The sequence below is a fragment of the Muscardinus avellanarius genome, assembly GCF_963383645.1.
Source record: "Muscardinus avellanarius genome assembly, chromosome: 11".
NCBI lineage: Eukaryota > Metazoa > Chordata > Mammalia > Rodentia > Gliridae > Muscardinus > Muscardinus avellanarius.
In genome coordinates, this window is record NC_137797.1 from 69,938,165 (window position 1) to 69,961,671 (window position 23,507).

The window sequence follows — 23,507 nt, forward strand, 5'->3', positions numbered from 1 at the left end:
TTGAAACAGGATGTCACTGAATTGCTGAGATTAATCTCGCTAAATTGCTAAAGCTGGCCTCGAACTTGCCATTCTCTTCTCTTTGCCTCTCAAGTACTGGGATTATAGTCCCAGTGCTATTCTTAACATAATATTATTAGTATTTCTTTTCTTTGTCATTCTATTCCAAAGACAGAGAAATTCTATTTCTGTTCTGCACTTGAGCTTCCTAAACAGCTGCGTTCTGACCTTTCCCTTCCCTAGGTCCGGTCTAGGCTGGAGCAGCATTGCAGGGAGTGTGGGTGAGCTGGCACTGCTGAGGTAGCAGTGGTGCCGGTTACCTAGTGATTGTATCATGACAATAAAATATAGGGAGCGACTTGGTGATAAGTAGTTGTGATGTCTGCTTAGAGGTCCACATCTTGTTTTTCTTTTGTGATCCTGGGGATTGAACCCGGGGCATTCTACCTCTGAGCTACATCCCCAGACTCATTTTATTTCTTATTTTGAAACAGGGTCTCACTAAGTAGCAGAGGGCCTCACTAAGTAGCTAAGCTGGCTGCGAACCTGTGATCCTCTCTCAGCCTCCCAAGTCCTGGGATTACAAGCTTGTGACATCACGCCCGGCACCATATGATCTTTTAACTAATCTAGAGTTTATTGCAAAATTGAATTCTCATATCTTCTCAAAGAATATGCCGTCCTTGGTTTGGCTATCATTTACTTTTTCATTTAGTTTTTTATTTTACTGGAGATTGAACCCAGGGCTTTGTGCATGCCAAGTAAGCACTTTACCACTGAGCTACAGCCCTAGTCCTTTTTTAAAATTTTACTTTGAGACAGGGTCTAAGTTGTCCAGGCTGACCTTGAACTTGCAACCCTCCTGCCTCAGCCTCCAGAATATTTTGGGATTACTGTTTTTATTTTATTTTATTTTATTTTATTTTATTTTATTTTATTTTATTTTATTTTATGGTACTGGGGGTGGAACCCAGGGGCTTTTCTACTTCCCGGCTGTACTCCCAGACCTATTTTATACTTTATTTGGAAACAGGGTCTCACTGAGTAGCTGAGGCTGGCTTCAAACCTGTGCGATCCTCCCGTCTCAGCCTCACCACGCCCAGCCTATCTTGGGATCACAAATGTGCCACCATGCCTGGCTTTCACTATCTTTTAACTTGATGGCATTAATCAACACATGTTGAGCATTGCGGCTGTTGGTACTTGACAGATTCCCATGACTGATGGAGCTCTGTATTTGTTGACATATGAAACTGTTGGTTTTTTTGTAGTGTTGGGGATTGGACCTAGGAACATTCAACCTCCAAGGTACACCCCCAGCCCTATTTTTTATTCTTTATTTTGAAGCCCTATCTTTTATTTTGAAACAGGGTAAAACACTTTTTTAGCCTGCCCAACATGCCCTTTAGGGTGTTTTTCTGTTAGACTGCTTATTATATAGTGTGATCTGAGGCCTTCTGTTTTTGTTTTTCTTTATCCTTTGTATGCCCAGAAAGAACAGAATCTTTTGAACAAACTGAGTAGGAAACTTGTGCCAGGCATGGTGGCACAGGCTTATAATCCCAGTACTTGAGAAGCTAATACAGGAGGATCACAGATTTGCAGCCAGCCTCAGCTACTTAGTGAGGCCCTCCACATCTTAGCGAGACCATTTCAAAATAAAGAATAAGAAATGGGGCTGGGGGTGTAGCTTGGGGGTAGAATGCTGCTGGGTTCCATCCCCAGTACCACAAAAAAAGAAAGAAAATTTGTGATTTAAAAAACATTGACCCGGCCAGACGTGGTGGCGCACGCTTGTAATCCCAGCATTTGGGAGGCTGAGACCCGAGAATCGGGGTTCACGGACAGCCTCAGCTACTTAGTGAGGCTCTCTGCAACTTAGTGAGACCCTGTTTCAAAATAAAGAATAAAAAATAAGGCAGGGAGTGTAGCTTGGAGATCGAATGCCTCTGGGTTCCATCCCCAGACCACCCCAAAAAATATTGATCCGGGTGTGGTTACACATGATTGTAATCCCAGTACTTGGAAGGCTGAGACAGGAGGATTGCAGGTTCATGGCCAGCCTCAGCTACTTAGGTCCTCTGCAATTTAGTGAGACCCTGTTTCAAAATAGAGAATAAAAAAGAAAGGTGGGGGTATAGCTCAGAGGTAGAATGCCTCTGGGTTCAATCCCCAATGCCACCACCACCACTATCACCACAAAAAAACTGTTTAAACTTTTAATTATATAGTATATAGCAGCTATTTAGCCATCACAAAATTCTGTAAGTTAGTTACTGTTATCTTCATTTTGCAGAGAGGACTCTAAGACAGAAAAGTTACAAACTTTGTCCAGGATCACATCACACTAGTGGATAGAGGAATAGGAGTTTACATTCAGGCAGTCTGGCTCCAGGAATCTGTACTCTTGATCACATGTCACTGCTAAATTTCAGAAGATAAGCTAGGCTTAGTGATGCATACTGTAATCTCAGGATTTAGGAGGCGGAGACTGGAGGATCACAGGTTCATGGCCAGCCTCAGCAACTTAGTGAGGCCTCCTGCAACTTAGTGACATCCTGTTTCAAAATTAAAAAATAAAAAGCCGGGCGTGGTGGCGCACACTTGTAATCCCCGGGCTTGGGAGGCTGAGACAGGAGGATCCCACGGGTTCAAAGCCAGCCTCAGCTACTTAGTGAGGCTTTCAGCAACTTAGTGAGACCCTGTTTCCAAATAAAATATAAAAAGGGTCTGGGAGTATAGCCCGGAGGTAGAAAGCCTCTGGGTTCCACCCTCAGTACCACAAAAAAAAAAAAAATTAAAATTAAAAAATAAAAATAGAACCAGAACTAGGTTGAGGGGTGTGGCTCAGAGAAAGAATGCCCCTGTGTTCAATCCCCAGTACCACATACATTCACACACAAAAAAATTTCAACAGATAGATGATCAGTGCTTAGTACCCTAAGGATTGCTTTTTTTTTTTTTTTTAATGATGGTCTTTTTTTTTTTTCTTCTTCTTTCCATTTTCCATTGTTGTCTCCTCTGCTTGAAGTTTCTCATGTTACCTAGAGAAGAAAACTGGAATTCTTGGCTTGTTTTCTAAGCCATTCAACACTCAGCTCTACAGATAAGATGACTTGATAGATCTAGCTTCACAGTGTTTTGGTTGTAGTGACAAATACACTAGAATTTAGAAGGGGTCTAACCTAAATTTAAATCCTGCCATCCATTTATCTATCTAAGAAATTTCTTCTGGGCTCCCAAATATCAAATACCGGGTGCTAAGTAAACAATTCCTTTGCCTCATAGAATTCAGTCGAGTGAGAGAAGACTGAGAAGCAGTTGCATGTCAAATGAGAATGCTAAGAAGAAAGAGGAAGCAAGAGGATAGGCTCAGCAGAAGCACTATTTTAGAAATATGGCCAAGGAAGCTCTCTGATAGGAGGACATTTGAACAGATATTAACTGAAGGGGTATGTGGCCAACTAGTGGAAGAGTGTTCTAGGTAAAAGGGCCCGGGATAAGAGAATAGTCCTACTGAAGGAACTGCAGGAGGCCAGTGGACCAGACTATTGAAGTAAAACATGGGAGGGGGAAAGTAGAGGGAAACAGGATGACAGAAAGATTGGGGGGTGGGGGTGGGGGTGGCACAGGATGTACCTAGATCTTGCAAAGCCTTATAGGTCAAGGGAAGCAAGATAAGAAACCAAGGCTGGGTGTCCTTGGCAAAGTCACGAATAACTTTTGATTTATTTTGTTTTCAATCTTAAATACGAGTTGCAAAGTTGTGAATATCAAACACCATGGTAAACATTATTTTTGTTTTAAAGTAAACACCTAAATCAGTCCATCGTATATATGTAGATACCTCAAGATGTTGCTTGCATTTTCTTTCTAAACTTGGGCAGATTGCAGCAACACTAAGCCCCCATGAGCAAGGAGGATTATGCTCCTTAGGCATGAGATTGTGATCCTGGAGAAAGAAAAAGGGGAGAATTCATCTAGTCAATGAAAATGTGTAGTTGAGGTTCCCTGCCTTCTACTTCAAAAGGCTGCAGTAATGCCAAACTCGCTTTCCCAGAGTCCGCTGCAAACGCTGCCTCTGTAGCCTATTTGCCGGCCGGCTCGGGTTTATAGCGCTAGCCGCCTCCAACTCCCGGCATGCCGCTGGGCGTGGGGCCGGTACCGGACTCCATTTCCCAGCTTGCCTCGGGGCTCGGCTGGGACGTGCCGGCGCCTATAAGAGCCGGAGCGCTGCGGCCGGAGCCTATTGTTAGCCGGAGCCGGGGCGGTTCTGTGCTCCTTCTGCCAGGGGCGTCCGAGCTGCCGGAGCCGCCCGCCCCCCGCCTGCCTGCCGGCCGGCCAGCCTGCCCACCCGCCCCGCCGCCCCGGGAGCTCCCGACCGTCGCCGCGGGGCCCGGGCCTCGCTCGCTCCTCCCTCCTTCCCACCCGGGCTAGGGCGGCGGCGGCCGCCGCGGGGGCGGCAGAGACCATCACGGGAGGAGGCAGCTGCGGCGGGGCTGGTAATGGGACTGGGGGTGCGGGGCGGAGGGTGCCGCCTGGTCCTTTCCAGGGATCGGCCCTCGGGCGGCCGTGGAGGAGTGGTCAAGCCCAGAGCCGTGTGGATGGATGGGTCAGAAATGAGGGAGGCTCGGACGGGAGCGGTCGGGGGGCGGGGAGCTAGGGCTGCCTGGGAAGGAGTGGAGAAGAGGCGTGGGAGCGAGGGGCGCCGAGGACGGAGCTCGGCTGCAGGGTCAGCTCCAGGGAGACGGATGCACGGCTTGGAAGCCGGCAGGATTGCGGATGAAGGTTGAGTTCGGAATGGAGAATGATGTAGGATGGAGGGAAGTGGAGGAAGGGGTGGGGGATAGAGGAAAATGTGGGAGGAGTGGTTGGGAATTTGTGATAGCTGGCAGGAAGGGATGAGGAAGACTGAGTAGGGGCTGCAGATGATTGGAATGAGCGGGAACGTTAGCAGGAACCAGAGAGAAATGGGTCGAGAGCTGAAGGTTCCTCAGGGGTGTTCATTAAAGGGAACTGGTGACTTGACATGACCCTTAAGCTCTGGTTCCTGATGTCTCCCGGTTTTCTGGCGTTGTGTGTGAAAATGAAAGCATCACTTGCCCTGGTTGGTAGCTCGATCTTTTTATTTTGTAGGCCCAAACATGCAGCCGACTGCCATCCATCTCTTTAGTGCTGTAGTCCTGATTCGTCCTTTGAAGGGGTTTAGAGTGGCAATGTGACACACAACCGTTCAGTATGAAAGGTTAGAAGTTATCCCCAAGAGAGAACATTGTCCCCTTGCCCTGCAGCTTTCAGTTCACTGTAAATCCATACTTGATTCACATTTTTGTTTTCTGTACCGGGTTTGCAAATGTCCAGAGCCAGGATGTTGATGTGTGCCAGAGTTACAAATCATTGGTTATCCTTGAGAGTTAATGCAGCATCATGTTCCAGTTCTCCCACAGAGATCTCGTGTCTACCTTAAGATAGTAGTTCAAGCCGGGCGTGGTGGCGCACGCTTGTAATCCCCGCGCTTGGGAGGCTGAGACAGGAGGATCGCACGGGTTCGAAGCCAGCCTCAGCTACTTAGTGAGGCTTTCAGCAACTTAGTGAGACCCTGTTTCCAAATAAAATATTTTTTAAAAGGTCTGGGAGTATAGCCCGGAGGTAGAAAGCCTCTGGGTTCCACCCCCAGTACCACCAAATAAATAAATAAATAAATAAATAAATAAATATAGTAGTTCAGACAGGAAAGCCCAATTCCAACGTTGTGTTGGTGAGTGGCTAAAAACCAGGGAGAGCTGAGTGTAGTGGTGCAGGCTTGTAATCTTAGTACTTGGGAGGCTGAGACAGGAGGATGGGAGGTTCAAACCCAGCCTCAGCAACTTAGGGAGACCCTGTTTCCAAATAAATAATTAAACAGGGCAAGAGGTATAACTCGAAGGTGGAAGGTACCTAGGTTCCAACCTCAGTGACACACACACACATACACCAAAAACCGAGAAAGGTGGGAAGATAGTTTTCTGTAAATACTTATCTTAATCAGAAGGTTTTGTGGGGGGCAGAATACTGGGGATTGAACCCAGAGGCATTCTACTTTTGAGCTACATCCCGAGCTTTATTTCACTTATTGATGAGACTCTCACTACTTGCTGAAACTGTGCTCAAGCCTGCAATCCTGTCTCAGCCTCCCAAGAACAGGGATTACAAATGTGTGCCACCATGCCTAGCCCAAACAAGAGGTTTTCACTTGAGTGCTTTATACATTCATGATCCTGGTGATCACAAGGACACATGAACCCAGGAAATTTGTAGTATTTGAGAATTAACCACAGTATCTGATAAAGGGAGGAACAGGGCAGGCCTTCTCTTCAGGTTTATCATAACACTTAGCAGCAATCCTGCCTTCCTTTAAGCTAGTTATAGCTAGGTAGCCTTGGGGTTCTTATTAGAGATTTTGAACCTCTGACCTTTAGCAGAAGATTGGGTTCCAGTTAAGTGGAAGGGCTTTCTCCTGTGGGATATACCTTGTATTATTATTTTGGACTCATTTAAGAAAGAGGCCTTGCCGGGCGTGGTGGCACAATGCTTGTAATCCCCACGCTGGGCGGAGACAGGAGGATTGCCGCAGGTTCAAAGCCAGCCTCAGCTGGTTTAAGAGACCCTGTTTCCAAATAAAATATAAAATAGGTCTGGGAGTGTAGCCCAGAGGCAGAAGGGTTTCCGGGAACCCCAATACCATCCAAAAAAAAAAGGCCTAGGCCGGGTGTGGTGACTCACACTTGGAATCTCAGTATTTGGGAGGCTGAGTCAGGAAGATCACAGTTTGCAGACAGCCTCAGCTACTACTTAGTGAGGCCCTTTGCAACTCAGTGAGACCCTGTTTCAAAGAATAAAAAATAGGGCTGGGGGTGTAGCTCGGAAGTAGAATGCCCCTGGATTCTATCCCGAGTACCGGAAAACAAAACAACAAAACAAGTTGCATTACCTAAACTTTGCAGATACCTTCTACTTTCACAGTCAATCTCTCCTGCTAGTCTCACATAAGCTGGGGGTTTTTATTTGCTTGGGTAGTTATAGGAGTTCTTACAGCCCTGGAAAATGCAGATATAGTACTAAAATACATATGCTGGTTTCATTTGGTGCTAGCCTAGTGTCTTCTATATACTGTGGATCTGAGCTATTTCTTAAGCCTTTGGGAAATGTTCAGCTAGAAATATTTGAGAAGCAATCATAAGGCCCGTAGCCAGAAAGTGTCAGCTGACCTTTCACTTCAGTGGCATTTAAAAGCTTTTATAGAGGGATGCATTATTCATCCAAAAGTATTAATTGTTTGAGTTGGTCATTTTGACAGTTAACTGTCAATTATGACATGCATTTTTAGTCTCACCTTGATTGTTTCCATATGGGTTTAAGTGCTAGGAATGAAACTTCTCTGTGTGTGTGGGGGGGGAGGGTCTGGGGATGGAACCCAGGGGCATTCAACCTCCTAGCTACACCCCCTGCCTGTGTTTTAATTCTTTATTTTGAAACAAGCTCTCACTAAGTTGCAGAGGGCCTCACTAAGTAGCTGAGGCTGTCCGCGAACTTTGATCCTCCGGTCTCAGCCTCCGTAATGCTGGGATTACAAGTGTGTGCCACCACGCCCAGGTGGAATGTAATTTATAAGTGTATCTCTTGAACATTGGCATTAATTCTCTGCCAATTAATATTTGAGAGAGGTGGGAATGATTATTTTCTAGTGCTGGTTTGAAAGATAAATTTGATGAACTGGAAGGTATGAAAACATTCTAGGTATTATTCTTTTTTCTTTTTTTTGGTACTGGGTATTGAACCCAGGGTCATTCTACCGCCAAGCTGCACCTCCAGCTCAATTAAAAAATATTATTATTATTATTATTATTATTATTAATTATTTTGTGTGCTATGGGTTGAACCTAGGGGCATTCTGCCTCTAAGATACACTCCTAGCCCTATTTTTTTTATTTTAATTTTTATTACTTTTTGCAGTACTGGAGATGGAACCCAGGGCCATTCTACCTCCAAGCTACACCCCAGCCCTATTTTTTATTCTTTATTTTGAAACAGGGTTACTAAGTAGCTGAGGCTGTCGGTGAACTGTGATCCTCTGTCTCAGACTCCCATTACTTTTATTTTTGAAACAGGGTCTCACTAGTTTGATGAGTCTCACTCTTTGCTGAGGCTGCCCTTGAACCCCTGTTATAGCCTCCCAAGTCCTGGGATTACAGCCATGCACCACCTAGATCTCTTCTAGGTATTATGAAAGTGGATTGGTGTTTGTTCTTGTTGCCCATGAACATCGTGTGTGTGTGTGTGAGTGTGTGTGTGTTACTGGGGAATGAATCCAGGGGCATTCTATATCTGGGCTACAAGCCAGCCCTGTTTTATTTTTATTTATTTATTTGTTTATTTAGTTAGTTTGTAGTGTTGGGGATTTAACCCAGGGGCATTCTACCACTGAGCTATGCCTCCAGCCCAGTTTTTTATTATTTATTTTTGAAACAGGTCTCACTAAGTTGCAGAGGGCTTAAGTAGCTGAGGCTGGCCGCGAACCTGGATCCTCCTGTCTCAGCCTCCCAAGTACTACAATTACAAGCATGCACCACCACTCCTGGCTTTTATTTTTTATTTTTGAAACAGGGTCTTGCTGAGTTCTAAGAACCTAGCTAAGTAGTTGGTGAGGCTGGCTTTGAACCTGTGATCCTACTGTCTCAGCTGCCCAAGTACTGGAATAAACAGGCTTGTGCCACCATGCCCAGCTATGCACATCTTTATCTAGCAAACCACATTTATACACCAAGGAAAGCAGGGTTGAAATATAAGCATATATTGGTTGTCAGAAAGATAGGTGGAATTTTTACATTTTAAATAGTGGAATTGATGTCAGAGACAGTGATATTAACAGGACTTGGGTAAGATGAATAGAGCTAGAACGTGAGTTCTTGAGGATTTTCCAAAGTTTCATCCAAATTAATGGAATAGTTTTGTTTTGGGGTGTGTGTGTGTGTGTGTGTGTGTGTGTGTGTGTGTGTTGCTAGGGATTGAGCCCAGGGCCCCATGTATGCTAGGTAATAAGCACTGTTCACCAAACTACATCCCCACTCGTTAAGGGAGTACTTAGATCATAGAATATGCCCATTATTTACACATGTTGTTATTCTCAGACAACTTAAGGTTTTTCTGCTAGATTTCAGTCCTTTTTTTCTTACATACCTCCATCATTACCCAGAAACCACTATGCGAGAAGTAAAAGTGGGGAGTGCACAGAAAGTAACCTACAGAGAGATTATACTCTTGCGGGTAACTGAGTTAAGACAGTGGAGAACTTTAGTAATAAAGATGATTTTTGGACCAGACCCTCGCTCATGTGGGGTTTAAAGAGAAATATTTAAAGGAAACTCACTGCTAGAAGCAGAGGTATATCTGTGGAAAGAACAGAAGTACACATTTGCTTCAAGTCATAAATCCCCAAGTGCTTCCAGGCCAAGGAAAAAGCCTTTTATCTAGTACCAACATTAACCGAAGCTCAATTAAAACTGAAGGGGAAGGCGGGCGTGGTGGGCACGCTTGTAATCCCAGCATTCAGGAGGCTGAGACCGGAGGATCGCGGTTCGCGGACAGCCTCTGCTACTTAGCGAGGCCCTCCGCAACTCAATGAGATCTTGTTTCAAAATAAAGAATAAAAAATAGGACTGGGGGTATGGTTTGGAGGTAGAGTGCCCCTGGGTTCCATCACCAGACCCAAAACAAAAACAAAACAAAACAAAAATTCCTGAAGGGCAGCTGGGCATGGTGGCGCACGCTTGTAATCCCAGTACTTCGGAGGCTGAGACCTGAGGATCACAGATTCACAGCCAGCCTTAGCAACTTAGTGAGACTCTGTTTCAAAATAAAGAATAAAAAATAAGCTGGGGGTATAGCTCAGAGGTAGAATGCCCCTGGGTTCCATCCCTAGTATCTCCAAAACAAATTCAGTACTCAGAATTACTCATTTCTATTGCACCCACATAAATATTCAATTACAAGAGTATCTTTTCTCACACCCTTGCATCCAATAATGGAACTAAAAATTTGTTAGTTGATAGGTGTCTTTAAACCCAGCTAAAATCTTTTCGGGGGGAGGGGTACTTGGGATGCAACCCAGGGACATTCTACCTTCAAGCTACAACCCCAGACCTATTTTTTTATTCTTTATTTTGAAACAGGGTCTCAGTGGGTTGCAAAGGGCCTTGCTAAGTAGCTGAGGCTGTCCGCGAACCGTGATCCTCCTGTCTCAGCCTCCCAAATGCTGGAATTACAAGCGTGTGCCACCATGTCCAGCTCTCAGCTACAATTTTAACCCATAAAGTCCTTAATGCTCTCCATTTTTACCATGTCCTAAGAATATGACCTCTGATTAGTCACCTGAAGAACATAAGATACCTTGGGCCCACTTTTAAATTTAATTACAATTCTTATCAAATAATTATTATTTTTCCTCCTTGGCCAGATTCATTTGAGAAATGTGCTTGTCTGAGACCTATGATGGCAGAGGTTTCTTAGGTACATCTTGTGACTTTGATGCTGAATTTTGGTGTGATCTGAATAGATGGATAGATTTTCTAAAGTCTGGTTGACTTTGTAGAACTGATCCAAATTGCTTTCCAGAGACATAGGCCAGCAATCAGCTCCGTAGCAGACACCTCTGGCCACCACGGTATATTCAGGGCACTGCTCTGCAGTAATGCCGCCCTGTCGTTCTAGGCAGTGTTGTGATTCCTGCTGCATAATTAGCAACCAGTGAGATCATAGTCTGGGGAGACGCTGGCTTTACTGAGGCAAAGCGAGGCAGGCTCCCTACCTCGTCACACATGGCTTTGGCTCTGACAGCATTTCTCCTGAGCAGATTCGTGTCCTCCTGGAACTTAAATCCAAAGACAGAGGAGAGAGACTTACAGCTGGGGAATGAACTCCCAGACCCCTTGGTTGTGTGACAGCATATTGGAAACACTGCCTTGTTTCTGTAATCAGAATAAACGGTTTCTTTTGCGATGTGTTTTCCTCTTGTTGGTTTCTTTCAGAGGGCAAACAGTGTAAAGCGACATCTTCCTCCCACAGGGGACGATGCTAGATCAGGATGAGATTGAGGAAGATTTAGTTTTGTTTTGCGGTGCTGGGGATTGAGCCAGGGCCTCACGTGTGATAGGCAAGTGGTCTGTCACTGAGCTGCACCTCCAGCCCCAGATTTTGGATTTTGAAGCCAGTGCAGATTCTAATCTCAGGTCCTTTGGTGCCAATTTTGACCGACCTCTTTAGAAGCCTGGTGAGGTACTTTATACTAGTAGAGATCTGGGTCAAGAGTTTTCCTGACTGCAGATATTCTCCAGAATTGAGAGCCTGAAGCAGTGTTTCTCAAAGTGTGTTCCAAGGATTATCTGTTCCATGACATACTGTGGAGGCAGTGGGCTCCATAATCAGGTTTGTGAAACACTGCATTCTGTATTTCTCCCATCCTTCACTATATATATATTAGTATATTAAAGCCTCTAAGAGATTTTGCCGTAATTTGCTATTTTTGACACAGCAGTCCTACTTCCATGTAAAAGCTATTAATATTCCTGAAACTAGTTTTTGGGGGTTTTTTTTTTTTTGGTTTTTTTTGTGGTACTGGGGAAGGAACCCAGGGGCATTCTCCCTACCAGCTACACCCCAGTCCTATTTTTTTTTTAAACAGGGTCTCACTGAGTTGCAAGGGGCCTCACTAAGTAGTAGCTGAGGCTGTTCCTGAACCGCGATCCTCCTGTCTCAGTCTCCCAAATGCTGGGATTACAAGCACCCGCCAATGACAATTTCACGCCCGATTGAAACCAGCATAGTTAAGATACACACTTTGGGAAATGCCATGCTATATTATAACTAGGAAGAATAATTGGTCTAGTCTTGGTGTAGGCAGAGCGTAATTCTGCCTTTGGTCCCTGCTCCCTCCCACTGGTCCTTGGAGAGCTCTCCTGTGTGATCAGAAGAGCAGACTGTTAACTTGGGCTGTTAGAGAGCTGTGGGTATTGACGGGACAGGTGTGTCTTGAGTCAGGAATGCTGATTCCTTTTCTCCCCTGGGCAGAATCCTAATGCACCTGGCTAGCTGGTGGTGATCAGGGGCTTTGGGGCCAGCTTGGTGGGCTCCCCAAGGAAACCCTCAGAAACCAATGGATGCATTCACGGGCTCGGGTCTCAAGAGGAAGTTTGACGATGTGGACGTGGGCTCCTCAGTTTCCAACTCAGATGATGAGATCTCTAGCAGTGACAGTGCCGACAGCTGCGACAGCCTCAATCCCCCTACAACTGCCAGCTTCACACGTAAGTAAACGCTCCCTCCACGCGCACCCACATCCCCTAGCATAGAGCGAGCTGACGCTCTCGAGATGGCTTCTGTCCACAATCTTTCCTGCCTGTTCAGAGGTCCGTGTGGCTCTAACAGCCTAGACTGAAGTCTGGCTTATTCTAGCTGATTTTACTTGTGTTGTGGTTTGCCAGTCTCTAGCCGAGGTTGAATTCGATGGAAGGAGGAGTTCAGGACTCTAGCCTTTCCCCAGCAGAGTCCCCTAGAGTTCCAGGAAATTGTAACTGTAGCAGAACATAAATACTTATTGCCTGGGCAACTAGGTTACCTCCAGATGTTTGTTTGTTTGATTTTTGTTTTTGGTACTAGGGATTAAACCCAGGGACACTCTTATCACTGAACTACTCCCCAGCCCTTTTTTCCTTTTTTATTTTTGGCAGTACTACAGATGTAACCCAGGGGCATTCTACCTCTGAGCTATGCCCCAGCCCTATTTTTTATTCTTTATTTTGAAACAGGGTCTCACTGAGTTGCAAAGGGCCTCACTAAGTAGATGAGGCTGTCCGCAAACTGCGAACCTCCTGTCTCAGCCTCCCAAATGCTGGGATTACAAGCTTGCGCCACTATGCACAGCCTTTATTTTTCCTTTTGAAACAGGGTCTTGCTAAGTCGCTGAGGCTGACTTTGCATTTATGATCCTCCTAAGTACTAGGATTACACAGTGCTCCACCGTGCCCACTGGTGCTGGGGATTGAACGCAGGGACATTCTACTTCTAAACTATAAACTCAGCCTTATTTATTTATTATTTATTTATTTATTTATTTATTTATTTATGGTACTGGGGGTTGAATCTGAGATTTACCTCCAGCCTTTTTTTACTTTTATTTTTATTTTTGTGGTACTGGGGATGGAACCCAGGGGCATTCTACCTCTGAGCTATACCCCCAACTCTATTTTTTATTCTTTATTTTGAAACAGGGTCTCACTGAGTTGCAAAGGGCCTAAGTAGCTAAGTAGCTGAGGCTGTTCGTGAACTGCAATTCTCCTGTCTCAGCCTCCCAAATGCTGGGATTACAAGCCTGCACCACCACGCCTGGCTCTTTTTTATTTTTTTGAAACAGACTTTCACTAGGTTGATGTTTCACTGTCTTACTATTTGCTGAGGCTGTTTTCGAATCTGCAATCCTTTGGTCTTAGTCTCTCAAATACTGGGATTACAAGCATATGCTGCCATGCCTGGCTTATTTTTAATTTTTAATTTTATTTATTTTTATTTCTCTTGCTGAGGTAGAATCTTGCTGAGTTGTTGAAAACCTCTCTTAAGTTGCCAAAGCTGGCTCGAACCTGCAATCCTCCTGTCTCAGCCTTCCAAGTACTGAGGTTACGGCTTGTGTCACCATGCTGGGCGTGGCTTAATTAGTTCTTGGAAAGATCTGATACTGTGGATCAGGAGTTGCTCTCTGGCCAGGTCTTGTCCACTGCCTGCTTTTGTAAATAAAGCTTTAATGGAATACACTTTTTTTTTTTTTTTTTTTTTTGTCTAGGATTGATTTCATGCTGTGGCAACAGAGGACCCCTGGCCTGTAGAGCCTAAAATATTTCTTTCTTTTCTCTTTCTTTCTTTCTTTCTTTCTTTTTCTTTTTCTTTTTTATTCTTTATTTTGAAACAGGGTCTCTCTGATTTGCAAAGGTCCTCATTAGCTGAGACTCTGTGACCCGGATCCTCCTGTCTCGGCCTCCTCTGTGCTGGGATTACAAGCATGTGCCACCACGCCTGGCTGAGCCTAAAATATTTACTGTCTATTTAGGAAAAACATCTGCCTTCTCCCTGCTATAGATCCACACTGTCCTGTAGAATTTTCTGTTATAGAAATGTTTCATATATGCATTATCCAGTGGTAGCCATTACTTATATGAGACTCGGCGAGCACTCGATATATGGTTATGGTGGTGAGAGTTTATAATCTTTTAAAACTTTAATTAGCCAGGCGTGGCGGCACACGCTTGTAATCCCCGCGCTTGGGAGGTGGAGACAGGAGGATCGCGCAGGTTCGAAGCCAGCCGTGCTGGCTTAAGAGACCCTGTATCTAAATAAAAATATAAAAAATAGGTCTGGGAGTGTAGCCCAGAGGTAGAAGGGCTTCCAGGAACCCCAGTACCACCAAAAAAAAAAAAAACTTTAATTTTTATTGTTACATGTGGCCAGTGAAGGTATAGATTGTTCTATCCTAAAGGATCACTTAGCAATCCTCTTCCAGTTGTTGCCTAAAAATAGATTTTATGGTCATGTGCTGAGGGGATGTCAGTCTGGAAGCAGTGGTATAAACCAGCAGACGTTTAAGGTCCCTTGCGACTATGCATTTATGATTTTAATATATCCCAATGTTTTCCAAATACAAGGAGCACATTTAAAGAGAGGAGTTAAGAATCTAGATGACCGTGCGTGGTGGCACACATTTGTAATCACAGCATTCGGGAGGCTGAGACAGGAGGATCGCAGTTTGCGGGCAGCCTCAGCTACTTAGTGAGGCCCTCTGCAACTCAGTGAGACCCTATTTTAAAATAAAGAATAAAAAATAGGGCTAGGGGTATAGCTCAGAGGTAGAATGCCCCTGGGTTCCATCCTCAGTACCACACACACAAAAATAAATAAATAAATAAAAATAAAAAAATCTAGATGGGTGAGAAAGAGTTCAGTTCCCCCAAACAGGCCTCTCTGAGTTGATCCCTCTGTGCTCCCCTCTCAGCCACATCCATCCTGAAGCGGCAGAAGCAGCTGCGGAGGAAGAATGTACGCTTTGACCAGGTGACTGTGTACTACTTTGCCCGGCGGCAGGGTTTCACCAGTGTGCCCAGCCAGGGTGGTAGCTCTCTGGGCATGGCCCAGCGCCATAACTCTGTACGCAGCTACACACTCTGTGAGTTTGCACAGGAGCAGGAGGTGAATCATCGAGAGATTCTTCGTGAACACCTGAAGGAGGAGAAACTCCATGCCAAAAAAATGAAGGTGCCTAAGGGGACTTGGGTCTGGTGCCTCCCATACGCTCAGACAGGGCGGGAAACCACCGAGGGCCGCCGTGTGGTGCTGTTTCTCTTTATGGAGACCAAACACGGACATGAAGGTCCATTGGGATTTTGTCATTTGACTCTTGTCCTTGACACGTGAAGAGTCCAGGTCTTTCTGATGAAAAGTCTCAGATTTGGAATCAAATCTCAGTCTGAGCCTTTTCCATCTCTACTATGGGTGTCTACAGGGGGAGCAAAATGCCTTCTCTAGAATTCCCTGACTTCACCAACTGAACCTGGGGATGTTCTACCTCTGAGCGATACCCCTAGCCTTTCTTATTTTTTCTTTTGGAACAGGGTCGCACTATATTGCCAAGGCTCTTGCTAAATTGCTGAGGCTGTCCTTGAGCCTGCAGTCCTCTTGCCTCAGTCTCTCAAGTACTGGGATTATAGGTGTCAGGTGTGTACCACTGAGCCCTCAACAAATGTTTTTCTTTCTTTCTTTCTTTCTTTTTTTTTTTTTTTTTTTTTTAATTTGGAAACAGGGTCTCTTAAGCCAGCACGGCTGGCTTCGAACCTGCGATCCTCCTGTCTCTGCCTCCCAAGCGTGGGGATTACAAGCATGCGCCATCATGCCCGGCCTTTATTCTGTATTTTGAAACAGGGTCTCACTGAGCTACAAAGGGCCTCATTAAGTAGTTGAGGCTGCCCGCAAGCTGCGATCCTGCTGTGACTCAGCCTCCCAAATGCAGGGATTACAAGCGTGCGCCACCCCATCTGGCCTTTATTTTTTAAGTAGGTCTCCTTAAGTTGCTGAGGGTCTTTCTAACGTGCTGAGGCTGGCCTTGAACTTATGCTCCTACTGTCTCAACCTCCCAAGTACTGGGATTACAGGCACGCACTCCCGCGCCCTGCTTCAGATGGCTCTGTATAGCCTCGCACTTTCTTCTTTGCACTGTTTGGCACTCCATGGCAGTTGTTCCCACAAGTCTTCAAAAACTTCCAGCGCTGTGGCCCTGGCTCAGCAGTAGAGTGATTCCCTAGTGTGTACGAGGCCCTGAGTTGGACCCCTAGCACCACAAAAGAAAAAAGAAAGGCCCTCAGGGATTTTGGGGGCTGAAGCATGCAGGCCCATACTAAAGCTGGTGGCTGCACTATTTCCAGGGTTATGAGTGAGAGCCACCAGAATGTGCTAGCACTGGAGAACTAGTGGTAGAGGATGTGGGACACCAGAGTTCATTCCTTTCTCTCACAGCTTTATGTCCACCTCCCCCCTAGAGCCTTACACCTGTTTTTCCAACTAGAATGACACCCAGCCTTCCCTTTTTTCTGTCTGAGGAATTCCATTGGTGACCCCATCACCTTCCTGCCACTATAGCAACAGCTGGGCAAATAAACACTCTTCTGGCAACCGAAGTGAAGGCATTCTTCCCTTTCCCTGGAAGAAAACTCCTTTCTCCTAAATCATGGAGGGGAGTGGTCTGTGCCTCCCGTCGCAGCCACCACCACCACCACCCCTACCCCTGGCCAAGGAAATCCTCAGGACAAAGCCAGGTAAACCCAAGACCCAGATACAGGATTCGAGCCGGGCGTGGTGGCGCACACTTGTAATCTTAGCATTCGGGAAGCTGAGAACTGGAGGATCGCAGTTCGCGAACACCTTAGGCCCTCCGCAACTTAGTGAGACCCTGTTTCAAAATAAAGAATAAAAAACAGGATAGGGGGTGTAGCTTTGAGGTTGAATGCCCCTGGGTTCCATCCCCAGACCTGCCAAAAAAAAAAAAAAAAAAAAAATAATAATAATAATAATAATAATAAACTAAAATAAATAAAATAAATAAAAAGACTAAGAAAATAGGGCTGAGAATGTAGCTTGCAGGTAAAATGCACCTGGGTTCCATCCCCAGTACTGCAAAAAAAAAAAAAAAAAACCAAACCCAAAAAAACAGTATTCTTGTTAAGCAGAATATTTAGTAAGCCCAGCAGTAGTGGCATCTAATACATCTCTACATGTCTAGAGAAGACACTTGCTCTGTATTTCCCAGGTCCAGTTTACTCTTCTCTTTGAAATTTTTCCCGTCTTTAGAACTCTATAAGCCGGGCGTGGTGGCGCGCGCTTGTCATCCCAGCATTTGGGAGGCTGAGACAGGAGGATCGTGGTTCATGGACAGCCTCAGCTACTTAGTGAGGCCCTCTGCAACTCAATGAGACCCTGTTTCAAAATTTTAAAAAATGGGGCTGGGGGTGTAGCTTCGAGGAAGAAAGCCCCTGGGTTCCATCCCCAGTATGGCAAAAAAAAAAAAAAAAGAACTCTATAAAGGATGCAGTTGGTCTCAAAAATACACATATGCCACTCTCTTGTATACCATCTAGTGTTTGTTTTTCTTTGGGGTTGTTGTTCCGTTCGTTGCTTGGAGCTCTGCAGCTCTAGTTACCTTTCACTTTTCTAACGCTTTTATTATTTTATTTGTATTTGGTGTTTTGCACATACGGAATTTGTCATCATGAATGGTATGAAATTCCCAAGAATATGCAATTGTCCCAATACTGTTAAGTGACTAGAAGGCTCCTCACTGATTTGACTGCCACATCTTGCGTGACACTCAGTTGTTTCGTCTGCATGGGTTTCTTTCCTCTGCCGCTCTCAGCTCTTTAGAGGATGCAGGGGTGAGGGCGCTCAGGCACAGGCCTTCCTGCGGCAGAGGCAGCCCCGAGGACTACAGAAAGGGCTTGTAGTTACCTGCCTAGTACAGACACGAACACTAGGGAACCCAACCCCACACTGCTTCTCTCGCTTGACCGCTTTCCTTCCCCTCCCAGTGAACACAGCAAGTGTGCGGCTCGCTGCACAGGCCCGTGGCGTCTCTTCTCCCCCAGGAATTGTTCCTTTCCCAGCACTACTGTGTGGCTGTCTGATGAAATGAGCCAAAGACTCCAGTCACTGGCTTTCATCCTGCTAGCAGCTTGCAGAGCCCTGGGGACTGCGAGGCCTCATTTTCTTTCCTTGGATTCTCTAGTGAGTTTGCAGGACTCATTCAGCCACCGATTGTCTTCAGCCTGCCCTTCCACGGAGATTCCCTTTCCTGGCTCCCTTTGCTCACAGCCCAGAAAACCCAGATTTCTGCCCCTAGATAGCACCCACAGTGCTATTTATACCACCCTACAAAAATCAAATAAAAAAGAATTAGAAAGGAAAATAATACATTTCTTCTAGACTTGGGCTAGAAAGTATGGCTTTCTTTGATAGCAATTAGTAATTTGTTCATTTTTTTCTCCTGCCAGCAAAATGAAGCCCTCCTGAGCACACACTGCTAACTGCCCCACGGTGGGGATTCAGGTTCATTGATGAAGACCTGGTAGCCTAGTACTCCACTTTATTTATTTATTTAGGTTGTACTGGGGGTGGAACCCAGGGGCTTTCTACTTCCGGGCTTCACTCCCAGACCTATTTTCTATTTTATTTGGAAACAGGGTCTCACTAAGTTGCTGAGAGCCTCACTGAGTAGTTGAGGCTGGCTTCGAACCTGCAGGATCTTAGCCTCCCAAGCGCTGGGATTACAAGCGTGCACCACCACGCTCGGCTTCTGTTTAAATTTGATATCTGGCTGGGCATAGTGGTGCACACCTTTAATCCCAATACTTGGGAGGCTGAGACAAGAGGATTGAGGATTGACCGCAGCTACCTAATGAGACCCTATTTCAAAATAAAAACTAAAATAGGGGTGGGGGTGTAGTACAGAGGTAGAATGCCCCTGGGTTCTATCCCCAGCACCACAAAAATAAACTAATGAATTAACTAGAAATTAAATAAAATTGAAAACCCAGTTTCTTAGTCACCAAATCCTAGTGCTCAGAGGCCTGCCATATGGGACCGCCCAGGTCTTCCCATCACGGACGTTCAGTGGATGGTGCTTCTCTCTCTCCACTGAAAGGGGCTTTTGTTGCTAATGCCCCAGAGGCTGATCTTTCCTGTCTCTTGACAGCTGACCAAGAATGGGACCGTGGAGTCAGTGGAGGCCGATGGCCTGACACTGGATGACGTTTCCGATGAAGATATTGATGTGGAAAATGTGGAGGTGGATGACTACTTCTTCCTGCAGCCTCTGCCCACCAAACGGCGCCGGGCGCTGCTGAGGGCTTCTGGGGTCCACCGCATTGATGCAGAGGAGAAGCAAGAACTTCGAGCCATCCGCCTGTCTCGGGAAGAGTGCGGTTGTGACTGTCGACTGTACTGTGACCCAGAAGCATGTGCCTGCAGCCAGGCTGGGATTAAATGCCAGGTCAGTCAAAGTTGTATATCTATACCAAGGTCAGAGAGTGAGGGGTGGGTGCAGGGGAAGATAGGAGGCTGCCCATCCATGGATGGGGTCCCCAGTTCCAAACCCTCTTCTATAACAAAGAAAACAAGCAAAACAGATTCTCGGGCTGTTGAGGGACCTGTTACCTTTTCTGGATTTCTGTCCTCAGGTGATAAGGAGCAGCTGTTAGCAAAGGGACAGGGGTTAGTATGGTTACCGCTTAGTAACTGTTCCTTAAATACTGAGATTCCTTGAGACAGCAGGAAACAAAGAAATGAGGTGGGCCCATAGACCCGATCCGCAAGCCCTTGCTCACAGTACCTCTACTCCAGTTATGTATGTATGTATGTATGTATGTATGTATTATGTATGTATGTATGTATTTGCAGTACTGGGGATGGAACCCAGGGGCATTCTGCCTCCAAGCTACATCCTCAGCCCTATTTTTTATTCTTTATTTTGAAACAAGGTCTCACTGAGTTGCAAAGGGCCTCACTAAGTAGATGAGGCTGTCTGCAAACTGTGATCCTCCTGTCTCAGCCTCCTGAATGGTAGGATTATAAGCATGCACCAGCACGCCCATTTTAGAACTGTTCATGTGGCTTTGAAATCCTGTAGTTCAGGACCAGACCTGGACTGGCAGAGCCTAAATCTTTGGTTTCCTAAAAGACAGAAAATATGCCGGGCATGGTGGCGCACGCTTGTAATCCCCGTGCTTGGGAGGCAGAGACAGGAGGATGGCACATGTTTGAAGTCAGCCTCACTGGCTTAAGAGACCCTGTTTCCAAATAAAAATGATATAAAATAGGTCTGGGAGTATAGCCCGGATGTAGAAGGGCTTCCAGGAACCCCAGTACCACCAAAAAAAAAAAAAAAAAAAAAAAGACAGAAAATATCCCTTAATATCCCTTGTCAGCCAGCCTCCCTACAAGGGGCCATTTGGTTCATTTCCGTGGAAAACAGCAGCACCATCCATGAAATTTACCTGGAACTTGTATTCTGAGGATGTGGATACTGATTCCTAAATCTCTGTGGAATTTTTCCTAACCAACCTTTTCTCATTTTTAGCTAGGTAACAAATAGCTGTAGCCGAACTGGCCAAATAACTGCTTTCCAGACTGAAGTCCCATAATGAATCAGCCTGTCATTGACAGACCTGAGAACACTCCTAAGAACTGTTGGGACTGATGTAAAGACTACATGTTGATGCCTTTAGGGAGACACTGAGTATTTGTACGTTTGTTTGCTTTACTCCTGGTTTTTATTTTTGGTGGTTTTTGTTTTTCCTTTTTGGATAGGAAAGCGTGACATGAAAGTAGCCAGGGTCTGTTTTCCAGATAGCCTCTGCCTTTAATTATCTTGGCAACTGCTTCAGAACTAAACTGGCCAACCCTCAGGGAAAGTGAGGCAGGTTGAGAACAGCTAGCATTGTTTGTTTGAACCTTCATTCTCGTGCCTTAGCACACCAGGGCACCTTTGCTCAGTTTCCCTAGAATGCATTGCTTTGGGACTAGCGATCTTCCGCTTACTTCCCCGTGCCTGTCATTGCAGAGGGCAGTGAGTCAGGTAAGTTCTACAAGTCCCTAAGGCACACACATTTCTTCTACTCTCAGAACTGTTAGCATCCAGAGAGGTATCTCTGGACTTGCTAACTGAAAGGAGCCTTTGAAATGATTTTTGTCTACTAAAAGAACCAAAGCCCTAGGAGAAAAAATGAATGACCCTTTTGAGGTCACACCACTAATTAATGGCTGGACTGGAACTGAAACACAAGTGTTCTGGTAACTGATCTCGTACTCTGCCCACGCGGGCTGCGTTATGTTTTGCATTGGTTGCTTGCCAGCTAATGGCCCCGTGTCCGCGGTTAGCTCAGTTGGTCTCATCTTGCTTCCCCCTCCTTGCGCCCCTCAGGTGGATCGCATGTCCTTTCCATGCGGCTGCTCCAGGGATGGCTGTGGGAACATGGCTGGGCGCATTGAGTTTAATCCCATCCGAGTCCGGACTCATTACCTGCACACCATCATGAAGCTGGAGCTGGAAAGCAAGCGGCAGGTGAGCCGCCCCACAGCCCCCGAGGAGGGGCCCTCGCCCGCCACCACCTGCGGCCTGCCAGGAGCCCAGGGCGCCGAGACCCAGGACTTCCAGGAGTTCATCGCCGAGAACGAGACGGCAGTGATGCACCTGCAGAGTGCGGAGGAACTGGAGCGGCTCAAGGCCGAGGAGGACTCCAGCGGCTCGAGCGCCAGCCTGGACTCGAGCATCGAGAGCCTGGGCGTGTGCATCTTGGAGGAGCCCCTGGCAGTACCCGAAGAGCTATGCCCAGGCCTCACAGCCCCCATTCTCATCCAGGCTCAGCTGCCCCCAGGTTCCTCTGTCCTGTGTTTTGCTGAGAACTCAGACCATCCATCTGCCTCCTCGGTGAACAGCCCATCCTACTTGAACAGCGGGCCCCTGGTCTACTACCAGGTGGAGCAGAGGCCGGTCTTGGGAGTGAAAGGAGAGCCTGGTCCAGAAGAAGGTGCAGCTTCTTTCCCCAAGGAGAAGGATCTGAGTGTCTTCTCTCTCCCTGTTACCTCCCTGGTGGCCTGCAGCCCCACAGACCCAGCTGCCCTCTGCAAATCAGAGGTGGGAAAGACACCCACTCTAGAAGCACTATTGCCTGAAGATTGTAACTCTGAGGAGCCTGTGAGTGAAGACTTCCGCCCCTCTTGGTCCCCCTCCAGCCTCCCCTTCCGCACAGACAATGAAGAGGGCTGCGGGGTGGAGAAGGCCTCCCAGCAGAGCGAGGACCGGCCCCCTGAAGAGCCAGCCCTGGAGCTCCCTCTGGCAGTGTGACGTGGCGTGGAGATACTGCCTCTTGTCCATTCTCTATTTATTCCCTTATTTTATCTAATGCCATTTCAAAATAAGACTGTAGAAGCTGCTGCTTCTCCCCTATTATTTTATTGGGGTCTCTGGGAAATAGGTGGGAAAGGATTGTTTGTACAAGTATTTTTTAAAAGGGAAACAGTACCAAGGAGACCAGCCCCAGCTTGTTGTGGGGATAGTCTTAGAAGAAGCTGCACAGTGCCGAATACTGAGCTTTCTGGGCCACTGGAACAAAGACTAGGGTCTCACAGGAGGAGCTGGGTAATTCAAGCAGCTATTCTTTATGTAGGGACCAGAACACTAGAATTTGAACAACATGGCAAAGCCTCTGCTCCGCTGGGTGCCAGGCAGGATACCAGCTCATTTCTCTCCGTGGTTTTTCTGATACCCCATCTTGTTGTATCATAACCGTACAATTGGAAAGGTCATCTAGTTGGATCTAGAGAGGAGGGGTGGACGGGTTGCTGTTTCTATACAGATCTTTTGGATTCCTAAAAATGTAACCTGCCTTCCCCCTACTTGGTAAATAAGTTAATATTTGACGTGTTTGGTGTTCTCTGACCTGCTCCCCACACTGGGGATTCCTGGTCTGCAACTTGAATTTTGTTCCTTCACATGTTCTTAGGTACTAGAGTAAAACTTGTCTGTCTTCTTTTCCTCCATCCTTTTTCCTTTAAAGAAAAAGAATTAGATTGGCTGGGGATGTGGCATAAAGGGCCCAGGGCCTCTGCGTGCGTGTGACACACGCTGTGCGTGCGCCCATCCCATGGGAGGCCTATATGGAGCATTAACTGCGTCTAGGGAGGCCGCAGGGACAGCCTGCTACTGGAAAGATGACTGTGTCATGCTTGCTTTTTCAACCAGGTTTGTTGGTTTGTTTGACCTTTTTGGGAGATCTGAGCTTTAAATATTAAGATGTGGCAATCTAGGTCAGTAACTAGTTTCTGTTCTTTTTTTCCTGTATCTACCCTTATGGTCCTTCTTGGATGTACAGGGTCAGAGAGTTCTTACA

At 46.2% G+C, this 23,507-nt stretch overlaps 1 protein-coding gene across 1 annotated transcript; it reads left to right on the forward strand.

Moving 5' to 3' along the window:
• Positions 1 to 12,108: 12,108 nt before the first annotated feature.
• Positions 12,109 to 22,462, forward strand: CSRNP2 (cysteine and serine rich nuclear protein 2; the record flags this gene model as incomplete). The annotated part of the gene is made up of 4 exons (XM_080706075.1): positions 12,109 to 12,338; positions 15,071 to 15,330; positions 19,313 to 19,609; positions 21,539 to 22,462. The coding sequence occupies exons 1-4, from the start codon at positions 12,188 to 12,190 to the stop codon at positions 22,460 to 22,462; spliced, it is 1,632 nt and encodes a 543-aa protein (XP_080562201.1). The 5' UTR covers positions 12,109 to 12,187.
• Between the last annotated feature and the right edge of the window lie 1,045 nt (positions 22,463 to 23,507).